Genomic DNA, 22,775 nt, shown 5'->3' on the forward strand with positions numbered 1-22,775 from the left:
GCTACTCAGCCATGGAAACAAGAGAGCATAACATTAAAATTTCCAAGGAGCAGTATAACTAATTACTAAACTAACTACATACTAATTTTTTCTTTTAAGAGTCTAAAGTTTAAAATAACTACAACATACTAAGAAAAAAATGACAAACTAAAATTTCATAAAAATATCAATCTTATTGATATCCTATTGATAACACATTTGGTGAAAAATTTACAAACATACCCAAAAGAAAGCAGTAAGTTCCTCTACTTTGTAAGCAATGCTTTCTTAACCATAACCTCTCAGCTTCATTCTCTGAATTCTCTTGTTTCCACAGCTTCACTAGAGAGTCTAGCCACTAGGGCACACCAACTAGTCTACCCACACAGCACATGGCAAACCTGCAAAGAAAGAGGCGCTCCTGATCAGGCGGAGCGGACCCTGCTCAGAGAATGCCCGCCTGGGGCTGCAGAACTGTGAAAGACCTATATGGCAAAAATGCAAAATACACATGAAAGAGGCCTGTTAGAGAAGCCACACTGCATCAGGAAAATAAGGTGAGGTAAGGCAACATAGGAGCAGACCAACAGGTAAAGCATGGGAACTTTTAACCAAAGCAAGAACAACGCAAGTCATTTTTCCTTTTAGAAAGAGCTTAGTTCTCCTTTTGGTCATAGTTTATATCAAACAATAGTTTCATGCCTACTTATAAATAAATCCATTTATAACAACAGAAATATGCTTCTGTTACAAAACATAGGACTATTTCAAGTGCTCAATACTAATATAAAACATTTCAACCACTCAAAAAGGTAATACATAATTTAATGTCTGTCAAACTTGTTTTTATTTTTGTTTTGGGGGTCTTTGTTTGGAGACAGGGTTTCTCTGTGTAGCCTCAGCTGTCCTAGAACTCATAGTATAGACTAAGCTGGCCTCGAAATCACAGAGATCTACCTGCCCCTGCCTCTGCCTCTGCCTCCTGAATGAGGCATTCGCCACTACCACCTGGCAAATCCAGTTTTAAAGATTCAAATGTTCTGCAAATGCAGTAAGAAGACCATGTTATTGCTCTTACCATAAGAACACAGTAAATCAAGGAATTTTATTGACAAATAAGCACAAAAATTGTTATTGTTAGACCACTGATAAATAACAAAAGAAACTGACGTTAACCACTACAAAAACAGAAGACACAGTACAGCCTATAACAGCAAGATTCCCAAGAGTACTACACACAAGCACACAACCACAAAGAAATAATAGCATCCTGAAAACCCCAAGAAAGAGCAGAAAAGCCAGGAGTGGTGGCACACACCTTAACTAAGCAAGCAGATCTCTATGAAATTGAAGCCAGCCTGGTCTACATAGAGAGTTCCAGGCCAGCCAGGGCTACAAAAAAAAATCCTTTCTCCAAAAGAAGGGGTGGGAGAATGAGGGGATAGATGTGGGGAAGGAATTAAATCCTGAAATCAAGCAGCTGAATTATATGTTGCTTTTATTCAATTATGACAGTTTAAGTAAGTGGTTCTTAATCATTCTAATGCTGTGGGCCTTTAATATAGTTCCTCATGTTGTGGTAACCCCCCACCCAGCTATAAAATTATTTCATTGCTACTTCATATAACTGTAATTCTGCTACTGTTATGAATCATAATGCAAACATCTCATATGGAGGATATCTGATGTGACCTCCTGTGAAAGGTTCATTCAACACCCCTCCCCCAAAAGGGGCTGCAACCCACAGGTTGAGAAGCATTGGTCTAAGAAGGTATGTAGGAGTTGCACACCTAGGACAGATAGCCTTTTTCTTTAAATTGCATCTGTATTTCTCAAATTGCTGATACTATTTTTTTTTCTGCAACAAAAATTTCTGTAATTATAATGCAGCAACCCTTCCGTTTCTCAATGGTCAACTCTTTCTTCAACGTTCCCTAGCTATTACAAAATTTAACGTCTTTAAACTCCTTCTTCCCTGACATTTCCTTACAAATGACCTTATATGTGAACATTGGTGTAGATGCACAAAAAGCTTTCAGACTGAAACTGTCCTCTTCTTATCACTCCACCTCTAAAATTACTCAAGTACTTACCCAACTTTGTCAATTCCTGCCTAAGATGAAATAATAGGTAACATTAAAACCTTATGGTGCTATTAACTTTCTCAAGAATTCTGAGAAGTTCATCCTTATCTTCTAAGTCAGCCATGGTCCCAACCCAACATTCTCTCTCAGAAACCTCTCTCTTAACTATCATATCTTGCTTTAATTTCATTTTCTCAATGATTTCCTTTTTTCCAGAAATACCTATATATAATCTTTCATATATATATATATATATATATATATATATATATATATATATATATATATATACACACACACACATACATATCTACAGTTCAGTTTTCAAAATGTAGTTAAAGGACACCTGGAAGTCCCTAATACCCTTTCAAGCAGTCAGTGAGGTCTTCCGTTTTCCAATGACTTACTACAGAAAGTGAGATTTTTCTTGACATATTTTAATGCCAACTACTTATACTCACTACACACTCTTTTGCACATATAAATCAGATCTGATTATGTTGTTGGATTCAAAACAACTTTCTGTTGAAGCCTTGGGAGTGTATCTAAAAGATTTCAATTGTGCTTTAAAATCTATTGGACATTTGTGCAAGGTTATATATTACCCATAACATGCTCTCAGACAGTAATTAAATACAGAGGATACAAAGTCCAGGCCTTCCTCCTTGTCTTGCCAAAGCTTTCCTCCTTAGACAGCTATCAGGCTGGGGCACTGATACGTATTCTTTGATACTTTTCTCTTTGACTTGCAGTCAGACATGCATCACAATGTATGTTTCCTTTGGCTTTTCCTACCTCACCCATTTTCTTTCTCACAGTCATCTCCAGTAATGAAAACTCTGCATGGCTAATCATGTCACAACATTTGCTTTAGAAAACAAGTAAGGAAACTAGCATGTTCTCACTGGTGTGTGACAACATGAAGCCTAGATGTCAATTTGTTGCTGTGGCCCACAGTGCCCTCTGCCATCTTGTTCTTTTTCTTCTTCAATTTTTGTTTATTTTTGAGACTGTTTTAATAGCATTTCTGACTTCCCTTTCCTTCCTCCAAACCCTCTCACACACCCTTACCTCAAGTCTTTCCTTTCCTCTCTCTCTCTCTACTGTGTGCTCCACTCACACAAAGTTATTTACATGCTTTATAATGGTGTGTCCCTTGGTCTGGTATGTATTACTGCTTCTTCCAAGGCAGTTCTCTCCAAGAACGATATAAATAAGTCTTCAATTTTAGGTGTCCTATTCTCAAGAAAGTCTTCCACAATTCTCCAAGAGGGAATTCATGCTTATATCTTAATCATTGCCATGTAATTTTAATCTTCTATAGCATTCTGTGATTGTATTATTTATCTAATTTCACTAACTACAAATCCACTGAGGCACAAACTGTGTTAGCTTACCGCTACCTCTTCAGGGTCTACCAGAGTGCTTGCCATATACAGATGCTTAAAAAATACTTGATTAGTGAACTGGAAACATAAAGTCAGAAATGAGTCTCAACTATCCTTAATTCATAGTTAAGAGCGTGGAAATGCAAGCCATGTATTATTTAAAGGCTGTACCTTGATTAAATGGATTAAATTTCTCCTCTATATTTGAAAAAATATATCTAGCCTCTGTAGTATCACTTACATTTTAAATAATTTTATTTAAAGATTAATTTATTTATTGTATGTGAGTACACTGTACTGTCTTCAGAGACACCAGAAGAGGGCATTATAACCCAATACAGATGGTTCTGAGCCACCATGTGGTTGCTGGGAATTGAACTCAAGATGTTTGGAAGAGCAGTTAGTTAATGCTCTCAACCACTGAGCCATCTCTGCAGCACTAGTATAAGTTACTTTTATAACTATCAAATTCATGTGTATTATTAAAATGAACTACTTTCAATAAGTCCTTGGAATTGTAAAATAATATACAATTTTTAAAAAGACATTTTTTTGTTCAGGGTTTTTTCTGTTTGCTTGCTTGCTTGCTTTCTTTCTTTTTCTTTCTTTGTCCTTCTTTTTTTTGTTTTGTTTTATTTTTTGTTTTTTGAGACAGGGTTTCTCTGTATCTTTGTCCTTCTTTCTTCTTTTTTGTTTTTGGTTTTTGAGACAAGTTTTCTCTGTGTAGCCCTGACTGTCTTAGAACTCATCTGTAGCCCAGGCTGGCCTTGAACTCAGAGATCCGCTTGCCTCTCCCTCTCGAGGATTAAAAGTTTGCTTTGTTGCAGTTACTTCATTAAAATCAGTAACTAAAATCAAGTGAATTAGAAAGAACTTTTTCTATAAGCTGATCTACACTATAAAATAAGCCTGACACTAAGACTAACCCACAGAAGATGCTTAATAGCATCTCATCTGAATAAACAAATTAAAAAACAGTATTTATTGAATATAATACTATACCATTCAAACAGGGAGAAAAAGAAAACCCTGATTTTCCACTAACAAAACTAATGTTTATATAAATTAACCATAACCAAACATGCTATCACACACTTGTAATCCCTGCACATGGACTACAAAACAGGCCTAACACTAAGACTAACCCACAGCAGACGATTAACAGCACCTTATTTGAATAAACATAAACGTAAAGATAAAATTTACTCAAACTACACAGTAAGTGCCAGAGCAGCTTAGAATCATATCTCAATAAAATCATATCTTAAAAAGGAAAAATAATAATCTAAATAAAAGTTTTTACTAAATAAGGGTGGCTATCCACTCCCTGATATTATGCATCAGAAATATAATCAAGCGGCAATTTAGTTATGCTTTCTAGACAAGAAATTGCAGAAATACTATGTCATTTTAAAATGTGTCACATATTGTTACCATAACAAAATTAAGTTTTTATTTTAATATGCTTCTTAAAAATCATCATTTGAGCATATGAAGCACAATTCATAAAAATGAACAGCATTTTAAAATGACTTTTAGGTTAGAGAAGAGAGTAGGGATAGTCTTCCCCAACTAGAAGATTCCAGAGAGCTGGTAATGGCTTTCAATATCAATGACATAATCTTTCAAAAAATATATCTAAGTTAAAAAACAAAAAACAATAAAGAAAAATCCTTTTTACAGATATAAAATGAATATTACATAAAAATCTAAGAAAAAATGTTTTTCAAATAATAGAAAGATTACACATGTGAAATTTAAACAATCTTTCTGTTTACACCATTAGAAGCTCTTGGGTTATACAAGTAATCTATATAATTAAGAAGTGACTTTAAATCTTATATTGTTAACATTTTTTAACTTTATAAGATGAAAATAAACCACCTACCTATATTTCCAAGCAGCCCATTAATAACTGTGCTGCTATCAGCCTTTAATGTATTACTGTCCTGATTGATGAATTCAAGACTGTCTTGCAGTCTACAAAGGAAAGAAAAACCAAATTCCAACTACATTTAATGGTAATTCTTCACACATCCCAATGAAATTTCAAGTGTAAAACTTTTGAAATATTTGAGGTAAAAGGGGACTAGTGGGAATAGGGTTGAATATGAACAAAATGTCATGGAATGAAAGCATCATTATGAAACCTATCCTTTTATATATTAGTTAAAACCTTTACTACTACTATTAATTAAAACTACTACTATTAATACTATAAGTATAAACTATAATGATAACTATATAATCACTTAAGCAATTGGTTAGTAAGCTATACCTGAAGGCCATATACAGCTGCTATACCGTTTATAAACAAAGTTTTGCAGGTGGAAAGTTCATGCTTATTCATTTAGATGTAGCTGTAAGGCCAGCAGGAAACTGCAGCATACTATACGGCTCACAAAATAGAAAATTTACCATGTAGCTCTTTTAGAAATAAATTGCTGACACTGATATACAGCACAGACAAGGTTCTCCACATATTTTGGACTAAAAATATTTTGTTAACTTTTGTTGGGAATGGTCAAAGGAAGACTTGCAGGTGAGGAAGGGAACAGAGAAAGGGAAGGAGAGCAGGAGGAACAGCAATGAAATAATCACACATTAAAAATGGTGTATATTACTTCTTTTATTCTCTTTGAGAAGAGCAAAAGTAAAATTATTGTGCTTCCAGTATGAAATACATTTTCCATAAATCTTAGGAATTATCACTTAAAATTTAGAAAGAAAAGGAAGACTATTTTATTTCTACTTCAGTATTAAATTTTAAAAGTTTGGCTTCTTTAAAGTATTCACAATATTTTTAAAAACATCTACCTTTTCCTTCCTTCCTAAAAGAAAGGTAAAAATAAACTACAGATAGTAGAAACCTCTGTAATAAGAACCTCTCAAAACAGAAGTCTTTCAAAGGCTCCCTGCTACTTCCCTACTCATTTAGATTTTGGATTACTCCAGGATTCAAGGGAGTCGGTGCTCTGATTTGGCACCTATGAAACCCCACTAACCTGACCATAAACCTAACTCAGCACTTTGTTTACTAGGGTTCTGCTACATAGTCTGCTACCCCTAGGAGGCCCAACCTTGTTTCTACTTCATTGTTCTAGTCTAAGCAAGAACAACTTATAATCTCCCTGTAGCTATTCTATGTGTGTAGAGTGAGGGATGACTCTGATTTAACAGTAATATGGCTAGCTAAGGCCATTCTAGTCTGTGGGGCTCTGCACACTGAATGTAAAGGTGGGAATGGTAATCAGTGCAGAGGAGTAAAACTGAAGAACAGCACCTCAGCCTTTGATGGACATGCACTCAACACACTTCTGGAAAACTACAGAAGAAGAACTCACATCTACATATTCGGTCATATTCAGAAAGGGTGTGTATCTGGACCCCATAAACTTTCAAACTTGAGCAATATATAGACTTGAAATTGTGCTATAATTTAAAAAGCCATTTTTAATATTTATCTTTGTATACCTTAAATATCAATCTCCCCCTGAATCCACAAGCACTTACGTATTGAGACTTCCACAGATACTACTGCCAGTCCGTGCAGTGAAAACTTTGCTAAGCATGAGCTGTGGAGGAGAGCTATGAAAGAACACAGAATGACAGAAAAGATTTAAACTAAAATACATGACTGTTGGTTTATTGTAAGTAAAACAATATAAGTTACAGAGATTTCATGACATCATCACAATGGCTGAGAAGTACTAAAACTATGGATGTCTACAGATATCATAAGCTAGAATTTGACATACTCAATCTGAGTAAAGAGCTAAGAAATCATCTTATCTTCAAAAAACCTGCCCATCTAAACTGAGTATAATGGAAAAAGATCTGCTCTCCCTCACCGGATCTGATGAATTTTTAAGGTGGATCCTTTGTAGCTCATTGCTACTGAGCCAAACATCATCTCTCCAAGCATGTTGGCATCAGAAGAACACCGAGAACCCTGCATAAAATTTAAAAACAAAACAAAAATAATGAAAAGCCTTGTAATGATTCTAAATATTAATTGTCTTCATAATTTTAATTCTACATTACACAGACTGTTCTGTAATTTGTTGTTTATCATGTGACTTCTTAAACTCAACTGTAACATTAAACAGAAATTTTATTTATTTTTAAAGGTGCATGAATATTGGTAGGTATAGTAATATGTATAATCCTAACACAGTGGGAAGACTAAGGCAGGAATATCTTAAGTTTTAACTCAAGTTGGATACTTGGATAGACACTGACTCATTTAAGGGAGGAAGGGAGGGAAGGAAGGAGTTGCACAGAATTTGATTACATAAAAATTCCACACTTCGGGGCTGGAGAGATGACTTAGTAATTAATTCTACTTGCTGCTCTTGCAGAACACCTGGATTTGGTTTCCAGCACCTACATGGAAGCTCAAAACAACCTGTAACATCAGTTTCAGGAAATCTGACCTCCCTTTTAGGCATGTGTGTAGGACTCATACATAAAACACTCACACATATAAAATAGAAATAAATAAATCTTTAAAAAAAATACAGTACTTCTTCAGGTCAGACCAATTACTAAGAAGCATTTAGGTCACTAATAGGATTTTTATACTAAAAATAATTAAAACTTCAAATAAGCATTTTTGTACAGTTACTCATGTACAAAAGTAGATGTGTACGCTGCATGTGAGTAGAGGTCAGAGGACATCTTGCACAAGTTGGTCCTTTCCTATGGAAAGATCCTTTCCATCATGTGGGTCCTAGGGATTGAATTTAGGCTGTGGCTTAGTGACCAATACCTTTATCTGCTAAGCTATCTAGCTAACCCAAACTCAACATGTACACCAAGTCTTACTCACATATATGTATTTAACATTTCTCCAGTAGGTGACAAGGGTAGAACAGACAGTATAATTTGTACTACTTCCATTATGGCAAAGAAGCAAACACAAATGGAGCAACTTATAACTATCATGAATTTAAAAAAAAAAAAGGATTACTTGTAACCTATAGACATAATGATACTTGTTTATACACACAGAAAAACATTCTAAAATAATATTTTAAAAAGATCACAAATAGTAAAGTTATCCTTGAAAGAAAACAATAAAATCAAAGTTATCACATACCCAGATTTCAAATTATAATATAAATCTATAGTAATCCAAACAGTATGGTACCAACAGAAAGACAAACAATCAATGAAATGGGACTAGAGACCCAGAAATCTATCCATACCAACACAGTCAACTGATCTTCAGGATGGGTACTAAGGAAAGCCTCTTGAAAAAATGCTGCTGGGAAGGCTGGATATTAATATGCAAAAAATAAAACCAGACTCATATAACATGCATTAAAAACCACCTCTAGGTGATTTATTAAAAAAAATTGACAAAGATAATAAAGTATATATACATACAGTGGAATATATTTCAGCCTAAGGGAAACATTTTGGAGTATGCGTTATCCTAAGTAGATCTTTTAAACACTTTAAAAGTTATCATTTTAAGTGTCTTTTGCCTGCATGTATATCTGTGCACCACATAAATGTCTGATGTCACTAGAAGCCAGAAGAGGGCATCAGATCCCATGTGATTGGAGTTAGAGATAGTTGTAAGGCAACATTTGAGTGCTAGGAATTAAACCCTAGTCCTCTGGAAGAACAGCCAAGTGTTCTTAACAACTGAGGCATCTCTACAGGCCTACACAGATGGTTCTTAAGGGCAGCATGTTAAATGAAAGAAGGCAATCATATAAAGTTAAGCATTGCATACACTTCCACTTATATCAGATATCTAAGAAAATCAAATTCATTGAGCCAAAGAACAGAACTGGTAGTTACCAGGACCTTAGCAAAGGAGAAATGAAACGTTACTAATCAATGGGCATTAAGCTTCAGTCAAGAAACTGAAATAAACTCTTGAGATCTGCTATACAACATCACATCTACAGTCAAGAGCAAACAAAGCATTGTATACTAAAAATTTAGTTAAGAAAAAGACTTAAGCTAGGTATGGTGATCCCAGCACTTAGGAGACAAAGAAAAGATTTACTTCAAATATTAGAAATGTCTGTTTTCTTCAAAGAGCTTGATATTGTACCTTAATTGTTGCCACCAGAATTATAAAATCACTAAAAAAATCAAAAATCCATTGTTAGTATTTAGACACCATGGCAAACATCACTAATTACAAATACAAAGTACTCTCTGCTTAATTTTTTTAAAAAAATTTAGCTGGCCATGCATGCCTTTAATCCCAGCACTCAGGAGGTAGGGGTGAACCATCTCTTAAGTCTGAGGACTATATAGTCTATATAGGGAGTTCCAGGCTAGCCAAGGCTATATAGTGAGACCTTTTCTTAAAAATATTATTTATTATTCATGTGTGGTTGTTTGTGGATACATCATGCTATAGCACAAAAGTAGAGGCCATAGGACATTTGGGACTCAATTCTTTCCTTCCACTATGTGGGTCCTGAGAAGGGAACTCAAGTATAACTGAATGCTTTTGTTTTTTTAAATTACAAAATGAAATTTTAATCAATACTACCTTTTGGATCTATAATCTTGGTACAACTTAACAAATTAGAAAATGTCTCATAATTTTCTGTTATACAGGAACTATATGGCATATTACTGTTGTCAGGCACTTGTTAAGGTATTATGCCTAATGTGAAAAAAAAAAAAAAAAAAGAGGAAGGCAGAGTATAACTGAGAATTAAGAATTACCTCCTAACATGCAGATTTTAGTAACTACAGAATCCTTTTATATTATGCCCTATCAATTGCATACAAAGTTAAATTTCTACCCAAGAGCAACCATCTCTTATAAACAAAATGACCAAGATCTATTTTAGTACCACTAAATACCAAGTCTGTTTGATTTACATAACCTTGGGATGACATAAATTCACAGCAGCTAACATGAACTTAGTATGAAACTGACTTTATCTTATTTCATGTAGTACAATTATATACTAAAATTCCTATGTAGCTACTGATTCATTTAATCTTATATCCTAAAATAAATTAAAAATACAGTTACTTGTAAAAAACAAAGATATGCATTTAATCTTTGTAATTACGCTTTAATTAATAGCTAAACTGTATTGGTATTTTAAGTTTATTATTTAATAATAAAAGAGTACAAAAATAAATTATTCTGGGCACTCAACTCAATAAAATGAGTTAATATAAAGATGGAGAAAATACCTGCTACCAATACCATAGACCTCTGTATTGTCTTATTCTTAAATTCTTAAAACTTACTTGTTTAGTGAATTTATCCATCTCTACAGCTACAATGTAAGCCATAAAAAGGTACAGTCTAGCTGCTACTATAACTTGATCCCTAGAAAAGTGATGAAAATAACTTATAAATGAATAAGCGAGTGATCTTACCTGGTATTTGGGGCACTGGTCTTTTACATCAGAAGATAAAGTGATAGAGCTATCCAAAGAGGAAGAACTATCTCCTCCCGGCTTCAGCTGGCAGCACTTCCCAAATACCTTGACTTGAGCATCATTACATAGCTTCTGAAACACAGAGACTTCTATTTATAATCCAATACATTCTTTTAGTATATATAAACGTAAAAGCAATATAAAAATTAAAAAACAAGGATGAAAGTATTAAAAATAACGTAACTTTTATATGTTATTATATTTTTCTCTATTTCTTCTTGTATTATTTGGAATGCATTTTTTTCTCACCAATATTATCAAACCACAGGGATTTTCTGTATTATATGGCCAACATAATATTCATTAATTGTGACAGTAATCTATAAGTGATTTTCAAATTACTTACTTTCAAAACCTCTTTATACTCATAAAGTATTACAAATGTGAAAGGACTTCTATTTAGGAGTTTTATCTATTTATTATCTTATATTAAAAATTAAAGCTAAGGAAGCTTTAAATGTCTATTTTAATTAAGTAAAACAATAACATGTTACAAGTTAACAAACATCACTGTTATGAAAAATTAACCATGTAGTCTATGAGGAAGAAGAAATGTAAAGTAGACACATTTTTATTATAGATATATTTATCTGTTAATCTATTGTATATGGGGAAGGCAGTTCTGGGCCTGAGCACAGGAGCATGTGCATGATAGGCACATATTCTACCACTGTGCTTCAAACTCAGTCTCATGTCTAATCTTCTAAAATTAAATGTATTCATGTGAAGAACGGATAAAGAATACATTTTAAACTTAGAAGATATTCCATTCTTCTGTTGAAGGACATCTGAGTTCTCCAGCTTCTGGCTATTATAAATAAGGCTGCTATGAACATAGTGGAGCATGTGTCCTTGTTATATGTTGGAGCATCTTCTAGATATATGTTCAGGAGTGGTATAGCTGGGTCCTCAGGTAATGTTATGTTAAATTTTCTGAGGAACAGCCAGACTGATTTCCAGAGTGGTTGTACCAGCTGACAATCCCACCAACAGTGAAGGAGTGTTCCTCTTTCTCCACATCCTCGCCAGCATCTACTATCACCTGAGTTTTTGATCTTATCCATTCTGACTGGTGTGAGGTGGAATCTCAGGGTTGTTTTGATTTGCATTTCCCTGATGACTAAGGATACTGAACATTTCTTTAGGTGCTTCTCAGCCATTCGAGTTTCCTCAGTAGAGAATTCTTTGTTTAGCTCTGTACCCTATTTTTTAATAGGGTTATTTGGTTGTCTGGAGTCTAATTTCTTGAGTTCTTTGTACATATTGGATATTAACCCTCTATCGGACGTAAGATTGGTAAAGATCTTTTCCCAATCTGTTGGTTGCCATTTTGTCCTATTGACAGTGTACAAAGAAACATTATCTTCTAGACACAGACACAGATGGCAGCAACACATATGATACATGGTGATCAAAACAGCATGTACGAAACCTGTGCAAGCCCAAGCCAGAATAAATCCCAGAATAGAGAGGGAAGTTGGGCACACAATCCTACCCCTAGCTATAGTTACTGGTAATTGTTAGTTGCTGGCGAGGGTTGGGGGAGGGAGGTGCCAGGGGGAGAAACAGCTTTCTCTAAGAGTATAGCCCAGCCCCTAGCAAGTTGACCATACCACAGTAGAAGACCACATATTTAAAAATATTTGGACAGCACAAATTGGTATTGAAGAATTTTTTTTTTTAAGTGACACAAAGTTGGGTACATAGGGAGAGGAGTTGATCTGGGAAGAGTTGAGGAAGGAGGTGTGAATATGATCAAAATATGTTATATGAAACTGTCAAAGAACTAAAAAAATTTAAAGGTGTCTGACACAAATCTTGCATTGATGAACAATGCTAACACAGGGTTTATTAAATGAAAATTTCAGTGCCAGGCAAGGGCTATCACCCTGAGTGTTTGATCAGAGATGCCCTAGAGGCCTTCAAAACAATACAAGCTATCATCATTGTTCTTGGTTGTCAACCATACTAAGACGGTAAGACTGTATTACTAAAGATATAACACACTTTGGTTGCAAGACAGAGAAATCAATTTAAAATTGACCTGAAAACTTCCTCCCTGATGGCTAGTTTTTATATTGCAGAAGGTACTTTTCAGTCTACTGTGGAGCAAAGTGCTATTACTTAGCAGTGAACCCTGAATGCTAACATACAGGGCAATATGTACTCACTGGTACAACAGTGATGTAAAGGTTACAGGGATAACTAACAGCTTTCTGGTTAGATTTGAGGTCTGTTCTACAGACAAGAATTCATTGTTAGTACTATAAACCTGGTCAAAAGCCCTTGCCCCGTCAGCTCTGTGTCTAGCTAGGAACCTACTATTTTTGTTTTGCTAAACAAATATATCATTAAATCATTTAAAAAAAAAATGTACTCATGCCCACATAGTAGTGATGCTGTCAGCTTTGTTCAGAAAAGTATCTTTTCAAGCTAGGTGTTTGGTTCACACCTTTAATCCCAGCACTTGGGAGGCAAAGAAAGGCAGATCCCAGAGCTTGAGGCCAGCATGGTCTACAGAGTGAGTTCTAGGACAGCCAGGGCTACACAGTAGGAGTGGGAGGGAGATAACAAAGGATATTGAGGGAGAAGAAGGTTGAGCAGTAAGTGTAAACACTGCAATAAGGCCAATAGACAGATTACTATTGGTACATCCAGAGACAGAGACCAAGACACTTCATGGAAAGACCACTAAAAAGGAGAAACTAAAAGGAAATAGAGAGAATACGAAAAACAGTCACCAAGGATAGCCTAACAGAGAAAGAAGACATTAGTAGACACTGAGAAATGATAAAGAACAGATACAGAGAAGGGCTGTGGGGTATGAATATCATGCCTCCCCCAAATTAATGTTTAAATATGGATCCCTGAAGGGATGTTATTAGGAGTTATGGACTTTGGAATGTTTTCTGGACGTAATGGAGAAGCATCTCATAAATGGGAACAGCACCCATGTAGTTTTAAATTTTTCAAAACCTACTTTTAATAACAGTTCTTAAATGCTTTAACCCCCGCTTCTGGCTCACCACCCACCAAAGGTAGTGAAAAAGAAAGGCTATTAGGATACAGGAGAAGTGGACCTGTTTAGAAATGGTTCTTTGGAGCAAATCTCAGTTCACAGGTCAAGCTCCCACATCACCCTGAAGACTTTTCAACTTTGTTTGGAGGTTCTCTGTCTCATAATGATTTTTAAAACTTAAAGATTTTTATCTCTAATAATCTATCTATCCATAGATAGATATAGATATCTATAATATATATATATATATATATATTCTATAATATATATATTCTATAATATATATATATATATATATATATATATATATATATATATATTCTATAATCTCTCTCCTTTTTCTCCATCTCTGCCCTAGAAGTCCTTTGTGTGTGTTCCAGTTTAATACTTTCATGAGACTCCTGAGTGTGAGATACAGTGGGTCTCCACATCTACTTGTGTCCTGTGCCCTTCCTTGGGGTCTTTCCCTTCTGTTTATTTTGTCCTATTCCAATGTGTTAGTTTATATTATATCATATTATAATTATCTCTTAGCAGCTTGTTCTTTTATAATGACAAGACAGAAAGAGGGTAGACTGCTTGGGAAGGGAGGTGGGGACAAACTGAAAGGAGTAGAGTAGGGAAAACTGTAATCAGGATACACGAGAAAAAAGTTCATTTTCAATAAAAGGAAAAAAAAAGAAAAAGAAAATCTCAAAATTAGGATTCTGAATTCTTAATAGGCTAAAGATTATTTTATACTAGCAAAATTACCATATTGAAATTATACTAAATTTTTCTTGAATTATTAAAATACCCAAATACCCAAGATTAAGTTTTAAACAAATGATCAATGATGCTCACCGATACTGATGTGTCCTCATTTTTTCTCTTAACACTGGAGTCAAACAATACATTTCTCCCTCGTCTTTCACAGTCTTGATATACGATCAGTCGAATTTGGCTTGGGTCAAATTCTGGCAAGGGCCAACTTGGAAAAAAAAAAGGATCCATTTGAGTTATTTTAATAAATACTCCACATATATCCTTATAACCAAAATCCTATCTGACAGTCCCAGAAGCTGTATTATTACAGAGGAATATACAACTGACCTTTATATAAAATGCCAGTATGTGGATCAAGGCTTTAAAAGTTACATAGATATGATTTTTAGATTAAAAATAAAGATACAGTAAAAAAAAAAAAAAGCAATTGGCTACTATCAACATATAAGATAGTCAATTTATATAAAAGGTTAACTTACTAAATATATAAACACAAATTACTAATAAAAATGTGTTGGTCTCATGGAGAGATGACATAAGGTTAAGTCATATTTTATTTTTCTTCAACACAAAAGTACAAAATAGAAACAGATTTGTGATAGGTCAAAACAGAGATTATGAGTAAAACAGGCACACAAAAAGCATTTTCATTTAAGTAAATGTTAAAACCTACCAAGATTCAGTATAAGAATATATACCTAATATTTAAAATTTTAGAAAAAGAAAGAAAAGCTGCAAGCAGTCCTCTAGTCACTGCTTGGCCTGCTACCTTACTCTCAACGTACTCAGTGAAGGAAGCAGAAGTGGATGAGAAAGAGTGAAGACAAGAGGAGGGAACTGACAGCCCTGAAGTTTGCTAAGTGCTTACCTCAAAGAGCAAGGATGCATGAAAGAACACCAGAAAAGGTCATTCTGGGTGGATCACGGCAGTAACTACATCTTATCAAGACATTGCTGAAGTACATTTTTCACTTCACAACAAATATTTGGACAAAAACATACTGCATTTGTTTAAATGACCTTTATTAATTATACTTAATGTGTGCATTAAGTATCACAATTTAAAAGAAAAATGTTGCTGTTAGAAACTGATGGAAGTCTGACCCTACACATCAAGCTCAAGCAGACATCTATCCTTAAGACAACACTGGCTTGCATAACACAGGAAGGTACTTTTAAAACTATGACAGAACAGACCAACATAGGTTGAAAAATCAAGAAGTGGTTTCATGGAACCGACAGAAATGTTCTAAGGAAGGAGTATAATCTAAGTAACTAAAAAGCATTTACCACTTTTGGAAACATCATTGGTGATCATGGTAAGTAAAGTTTTAAGGAGTAAGAAAGATTTCATAGGACTGAAGAGAAAAAAAAGTCAACTGTCAAGAAAAGAAAGGTGTTGAGAGCCAAGAGTGATGGGTATTTTTTACTAAGAGAGGAAATATGTGAACATGTTTACACTCTGATGCAGTTTGAGGTGGAGAGGAAATTGCAGGCCTTTGAGGAAGTAGTGGAGTGAAAACTGTTTAAAGAATTAGCTCAAGAACTGGCTTCTCAGCCTTTGGCTAGTTAAGTTCAGAATAAAAATAACTCTTGCATTAGACTGGGAAGGGAGGAGGGTAAAAAAAGGAGCATGGTGTTTTCTGGGAGGAAATGTTGATTAGGAACAGTAAGACTTTTGAGCAATGCTATAAACCTACACACAATTGACAATTATTAAGAATATGATTGGCCACAAACTGCTTAGGTTACTATTCCCTTTCTTGAAAGCTCTCAGGGTGTTTGAATTTGAATCAGGCAGAAACAGGGTAAGGATTTTGACAGACAAATGGGAGAAAAGGAAAAAAAGATGCTGAAGATGGAGCAGAAAACTGCAAGAATACAGCTGAAACAATGAATACTGGAGCCTAAATTAGAAAATAGTGAGAATCTGAGCTAAGAGAAGAACAGAGGCACAATTGTCAAGGTGCTAAGAAGAGAGTGAAGACGATGATTAGTACAGGCAGACCACCAGAGAGGAAGACAACCTTACAGTACAGTGCTTACAAATGTCAAGGAAGATGAGGAAGGCAACAGTGTACAGAACCAAGTGTTGCACAAAGGCTAAACTTTATAAAGACCAATTCATCCATTTGATGGGGTTGTCAGTAGAGAGATGGGATAGTCAGGTAACAACGAACAGAAAGGGCCAAGAAGAAGGGCAGCAAGTATTTTAAGACTCTAAGCAGATTCCCTGCGACAGACAAAGACATGAGAACCATAGATGATATAACTGGCCATTTAAACGGCATGGTTTGTAATTAAAAGGTAACTTACATAGTCAGGAAGAAACTGATATTATCTTGAACCAAGACCTCTGGTCACCTAGGCAGCCAGAACAGGTAAGATTATGATGAGGCTTTTCTCTTAAGAGACAAAGGTATGCCAATATGAAATGTGCAGGAAGACATAAAGGGGATACAAACATATTTAAGGTTTACATTTCTAAATTAAGAGAAAGAATTAAAAAATAAATGTAGCTAGAGAAACTGGCAAATCAATGTTCCAGAAAAGTTAGAACAATGCATTCTAAGCAGAAAAGTCCCTAATGAACTGTAAAATATATTTAATGAGGTCAAGGAAAATGACCTACAAAGGAAAATTACTATAAATGATGTGCAAGGTTGAAGGAACAAGAAGTTATTTGAATGTGGTCATTCTTGTTTTATCTGAAAAGTACACACTTTCAGAAGCAGCTATATATGAGGTGGGTTGTCTGAGCTAAAGTATAGGACTTAAGATATAAGAGTTTAAAAAAAATTATCAAAATAGGGGAAAGTGAAAAAGCAAAGGTACAATTAGATTGAAGCCCCAGCTTAGTCACATGTTAGTGTTCAGCCCAGGCTATAAAATGAGACCCAAAATTTAAATGCTAACAAAAGTGACAGCAAGTAAGGAGAGACATGGACTTCACTATTTGAGGAACTGTGGCCAGATGGCCCTGACTGAAGCAAAGGATGTAAAGGTCAGTGGTCTCCTTTGACTGCCCAGACACTGTCTCCCACTCCTCTTTACTATAATGGAAGTTGGTGTCACGTCAATGACAAACCTATTTTTTCAAAAGGCTTCATCTATCTATCTCTAGAGTTTTACAAGTAACATTATTAATTTTTTGTTTCACTGAAGAGTAGGTTTTCACAGAAGTAACTTAGTACTTTCTTTTGTCTCTTCTACCACAAAGTGTATGACAAAGAGAAATCAATCTAAGCATTCTTGTAAATTAAGCCCTACCTGGCAGCTTGGTGCAGACCAAGAACACCTACAATGTTCAGTGTTTTCTGCTAATTTTTGTGCAAGAGTGGAAGAGGTGGTTTTTTTACTTCATGAAATCAGAAAAATGAAAAACAGATAAAAGGTAAGTAAAAAAGGAGAGAAGGGAGGGGGATGAAAATGGGAGAAAGAGAAGGAAAGAGAGAAGGGAAGAGGAAAGGGAAGAACAAGGAGGAGAAGAGGTAAAGGAGAGAAGAAGAAAATTGGGGGGAGGGAAAAAAGGGAAAGGAAAGGGGGGATGAGAAGTAGAAGATACCCACAGAGAACACATGCTTCTTACCTGTATCCTCTAGCTAGGTCCCACCTCCTTAACTTTTCAATACCTCTAAAACAGTGCCACCACCTGGGGATCATGCCTCACAATAGTGGAACTTCTAGGGTCACTTTATGGATAGTGCTTTCAATCAGTAAGAGCTGCCCTGAGTACAGGGTTCAAGCAATCATAGCTACAACACAGTTCTTCAAAAGTTCAACACCTATAAGAAATTCATATTTACTCTGTAAACAAAAAAATGGAAAAAGTTCTTTTCAATTTGTGTGCCCATCCACACACTCTTAGAAGCTATCTATTCTGCTGACCAGTATATGGAAAATAAGCCCTATTAATCATAGCACTAAGACGATGAGTCTAGCAGAAAATACTGACTTTATAGAGATGTGGTTCAGTGGTACAGCTACTTATCATTTATGAAACCTTAGCTCAGTCTGACTGCTCTTCCACAGGGAAATATGGAGAGAGGGAGAAACGGAAGCAAGCAAGCAAAGCAAGCAAACAAACAAATCTGAGTACGGAACTATAAACTTCAATAAAATCACCATGTTAAATTACCTGGCTAGTTCACAAAAAGAGACACTTTTAGCCTGCTTTACAAACATGGTTTTCAGTACTGTTATGCTTTAACATTTATTGACATGTTCTTCTACAAACCAAAGGATATCTCTGCATGTGTGTGTACTAACAAGATGAATGAATGTAGCAACACAAATGCCTAATACAACAGGCTATTTACCTGCAGTCTAAGTAAAAGACAATATGCTGAGACATGATTATCCACACCTAACATGGCAGAAACATATGAATGGGTTCTGGAGCAGCAGAACTTGAATTAAATCTCTGCCACATACTGACTGACTGTGGTATTAGATACAGCTACCTAGAAAATTATTTATGCTCATTAATATTAAACATTACTATATTCATTAGATCCACATTAAGTCTGTTAATTTAACCAGAATTCAGGAATGCTAATTTATAACAAATGTAATATTTCAGTATCATACATTTTCAACACATGTGTTTTCCTCAAAATCCTATGAGTATTCTATTTTAAAAATTTATAAACAGGGGTTAGAGAGGTGGTTCAAGGGCTAAAAGCACTAGATTCCTAGTACCAACATGGTGGCTCACACCCATCTGTTACTCCAGTCTTAGTAGATCTGGACATACTCTCCTGAACTTCAATGGCACCAGACATGTGGTGCCTAGACATACATACATACATACATGCAGGCAAAACACCCTCAATAAAATAATCACACTAACATTTTTAATTTAAAAAATTTTAAATGTTTTTATCTGAGAAACAGTATGGGTTTAGTAGGACACCAAAGAAATAATTTATAGGGAAACCAATTAAGAATGTCATTCTCACTGCTGGGCGGTGGTGGGCACGCCTTTAATCCCAGCACTTGGGAGGTGGAGGTAGGTGGATTTCTGAGTTCTGATTTCTGAGGCCAGCCTGGTCTACAGAGTGAGTTCCAGGATAGCTAGGGCTACACAAAGAAACCCTGTCTCGAAAAACAAAAAAAAAAAAAAAAAAAAAAAAAAAAAAAAAAAGTCATTCTCTGATATGATTCCATAGAGAAAATGTGTCTGGCCATGAGCCAAGCTAGAGACATAGTGTGAAGACTAATAATTTTGGAATGGTTACCAAAAAAAAAAAAAAAAAAAAGAAGAAGCCTAATTCTTTAACTGAGTAATTAATTTTGTGGTACTGGAAATTAGTTTCAGAGATCCTTAAACATGATAGGCAAATCCTTTCCACTAATCCATGTATACCCTTGGCTCAACACAGATTCTTAATGGTAGTTTGGAAATTTAAGCTAGTAAAAAGAAAAGTAAATTTAAACGATTCAGATCTAAATCTTTTTCCCTTTCTCCTCTCTGATCCTCCTCCACCTTTCTCAGTACCACTGGCATTTAGGTCTATGTTAAAACTATTTCTGAATAAACAAAAAATTTGCTTTAAACAAAAGATTTCCTGCTGTCTTCACAGGTAATTAAAATAAATTTTACCTTGTTTTATAAACTTTTGTTTTCAGTAAGGTTATGTAATTAAAAAAAAAAAAAAGGTATTCTCAGCCACTGTGGTTCACAGGCCTTTCATCCCAGGTCTGGGAGACAGAGACAGTATAATCTCTGTGAGTTCTAGGTCAGCCAAGGCTATGGAGAAAGAAAGACTATGCCTAAACAGATAGACAGAAAGGTATCCTCCTTTTCCAGGTGTGTCATTTCTGTTTTTCTTCCAGATTAGGTTTTTTCCCCCCTGCCTTTCTCTCATTTTCCTTCTCTATATCACTATTTCATATTAAATTCTTCAAATTCAAATGCATGTTAATAAACTGTAAAGTATAATAACTATAAGTCATTTCTTAAAATGTAACACTGGAATGTATTCTGCTCTAAGAAATGGGTTTTCCATATTTCTGTAATGAAGTTTTTGTCCTAATTGTAAGGGTAAAAACTGTAAAATACTTAACAAAATATTTAATGTACAAAACAGCAAAACCCTTTTCTAGACATGTTTTTAAAATAGATCTACCACTTCTTTACATTTTTAAGAACTAAAGAGTCTTTCATTTTTTAAACAGCATAAAGACAATATGCCAGCTGTGGTGTCTCCTTGGGGCTAAAACTGCCAAGTAAGTCTTAGGGGTAAGACTTTGAAGAGCAGACTAACTTGAAAACCATACATTTTAGAACTACTCATTTGATTCATTTTATATTTTTCTAACTCGCTTTGTTAAGTTTTTTTTTTTTTTTTGAAAACTCACATGACTTTTTGTTACTACAAAAGAGTACTCGATTCACACCACGAAGGTCATTTCCTCCCTGTATGAAATATAGTGCCCCAACACTTAGTTCTGTATGCTGATAAGTTAAACAGCTACTGAACACCAGGACAAGAATTGGTATACAACTGAAATTGTCAATATGATTTTAAGCACTTGCAAATTTCTTTGAGAACACGTATATATCAGAAATATTTTAAGGAAAAGCCATCAGAATTAAGTGTTCCCTAAGGGAAGCACTTTTCTTGAGGAAGGAATCTAGAAAGCCAAATATGTATTAGTAATAAACATTTCCTCATGCTCTCAGTAACCTCTGAAGATCACGAACTACCTTCAACTAAGTCATAATTTAAAATATCACATATATTATCAGTATCAAAACAAGCAAGAACATTTCCATGCAGGATCTATGATTTCTGTATTAAAGAATTACAGTGGATTTGACTATGTAAACTATCAGTTTATCAGAAGCCCAAGTTAAAACAAACAAATAAAAAAAAAAAGCAAGAAAAATTCTAATGTACAGCTAAGCTGCAGTAAAACATTAGTGTGTGTTTCTTGTTCCAAACTACTATAAATAAGATAGGAGACAAGTCAACATAAGACCAGCTGGTACCAGAAGACAACGAGGCTGTTTTCCTACAAACAGTTATTTGATTGTTCGTGCTATGCCTTCGGAAAGCTAAACAATCTTTCCTCTGAAATTTTAAGTTAAAATGTGAAGACACAACCAGGTATTCAACTGAAGAATTTAGCAGGAAGAAAATGTAAACCCTCAAAGTATTTCACCCACATATAATAAAACAGTAAGGGTAAGAAAAAAATTAATTAAAAAATAGCCAACCTAATTAGTTAATCATAACAATTTCATGCTGGACTTGTAAAATGCCCGATGATAATATTATTGCTAGTTATTTCTTCTTAGTTAAATCGGAATTTTTATGCATGTTGAGGTTTTAGTCTGTTGGTATATATTATAATGCAGAACCCCAAGACCTGATTACCCCAGAGAGGAGAGAAGATTCTACATGTAGACTCAAGTGACGCTATGTGACCTTGCCCCCAAGTTATTTCTGACTGGTAAATAAAGATGCCTACAGCCTATAGCTGGGCAGAATTGAGATAGATGAGACTTGGTGTTCTTGGCCTTGGTGTCGGAGAAGACCACAAAGGGAGAGAGAAGACGGAGGAGGAGAAAGACACCATGGGTTAGGAATCCAGAAAGCACGGCCTTGACAGCTTGCCAATTGGAGTTAAGAGTAGCCCAGATGAAACCTAATAAGTAATAACTCAGGGTTATCCATGGGAAAGTAGATTCTAATAGCATAGAGGGTAGATATTTGCCCAGCTCTAATACTGATAAAGGCTTATTGTAAATAATAAAAGTGTGTCTCTTTTATCCGGGAACTAAATAATCAAAGGCAGGGTAGAAGCCCCAGATTGGGATTAAAAATTTCTACAACATATGCCAGTACTTTTAATTGTGTGTGTGTGTGTGTGTGTGTGTATATATATATATATATATATATATATATATCAATGTGAAAAAACTGAATTCAGTAAATATCCAAATATAAAAATGTCTAACTTATTTGTAGGACATTATCACCAATCCGAAAATATAACTTCTGAGACACCAGTTACAATAAATACTTAAGGAAACTCAAGCTCCACACAAAATACTATCTAAAATTGTCTGCTGCTAGAAAGCCAGAGAAGAGG

At 34.9% G+C, this 22,775-nt stretch overlaps 1 protein-coding gene across 4 annotated transcripts in view; it reads right to left on the reverse strand.

Moving 5' to 3' along the window:
* The window catches only part of Fnip1 (folliculin interacting protein 1), a 66,381-nt gene that overhangs the window by 29,293 nt on the left and 14,313 nt on the right, over positions 1-22,775 (reverse strand). The window contains exons 2-7 of one of the 4 annotated variants that reach the window (XM_034507066.2): positions 14,751-14,877; positions 10,826-10,960; positions 7,303-7,403; positions 6,965-7,039; positions 5,340-5,431; positions 381-464 (exon numbers count right to left, since the gene is read on the reverse strand). In XM_034507066.2, the coding sequence (XP_034362957.1) occupies positions 381-464; positions 5,340-5,431; positions 6,965-7,039; positions 7,303-7,403; positions 10,826-10,960; positions 14,751-14,877 (614 nt within the window). The remainder of the gene's footprint in view (positions 1-380; positions 465-5,339; positions 5,432-6,964; positions 7,040-7,302; positions 7,404-10,825; positions 10,961-14,750; positions 14,878-22,775) is intronic. The other 3 variants (XM_076936839.1, XM_076936840.1, XM_034507067.2) reach the window with 3 other exon arrangements.

Source organism: Arvicanthis niloticus, chromosome 6, assembly GCF_011762505.2.
Source record: "Arvicanthis niloticus isolate mArvNil1 chromosome 6, mArvNil1.pat.X, whole genome shotgun sequence".
In the NCBI taxonomy this organism is placed as follows: Eukaryota; Metazoa; Chordata; class Mammalia; order Rodentia; family Muridae; genus Arvicanthis; species Arvicanthis niloticus.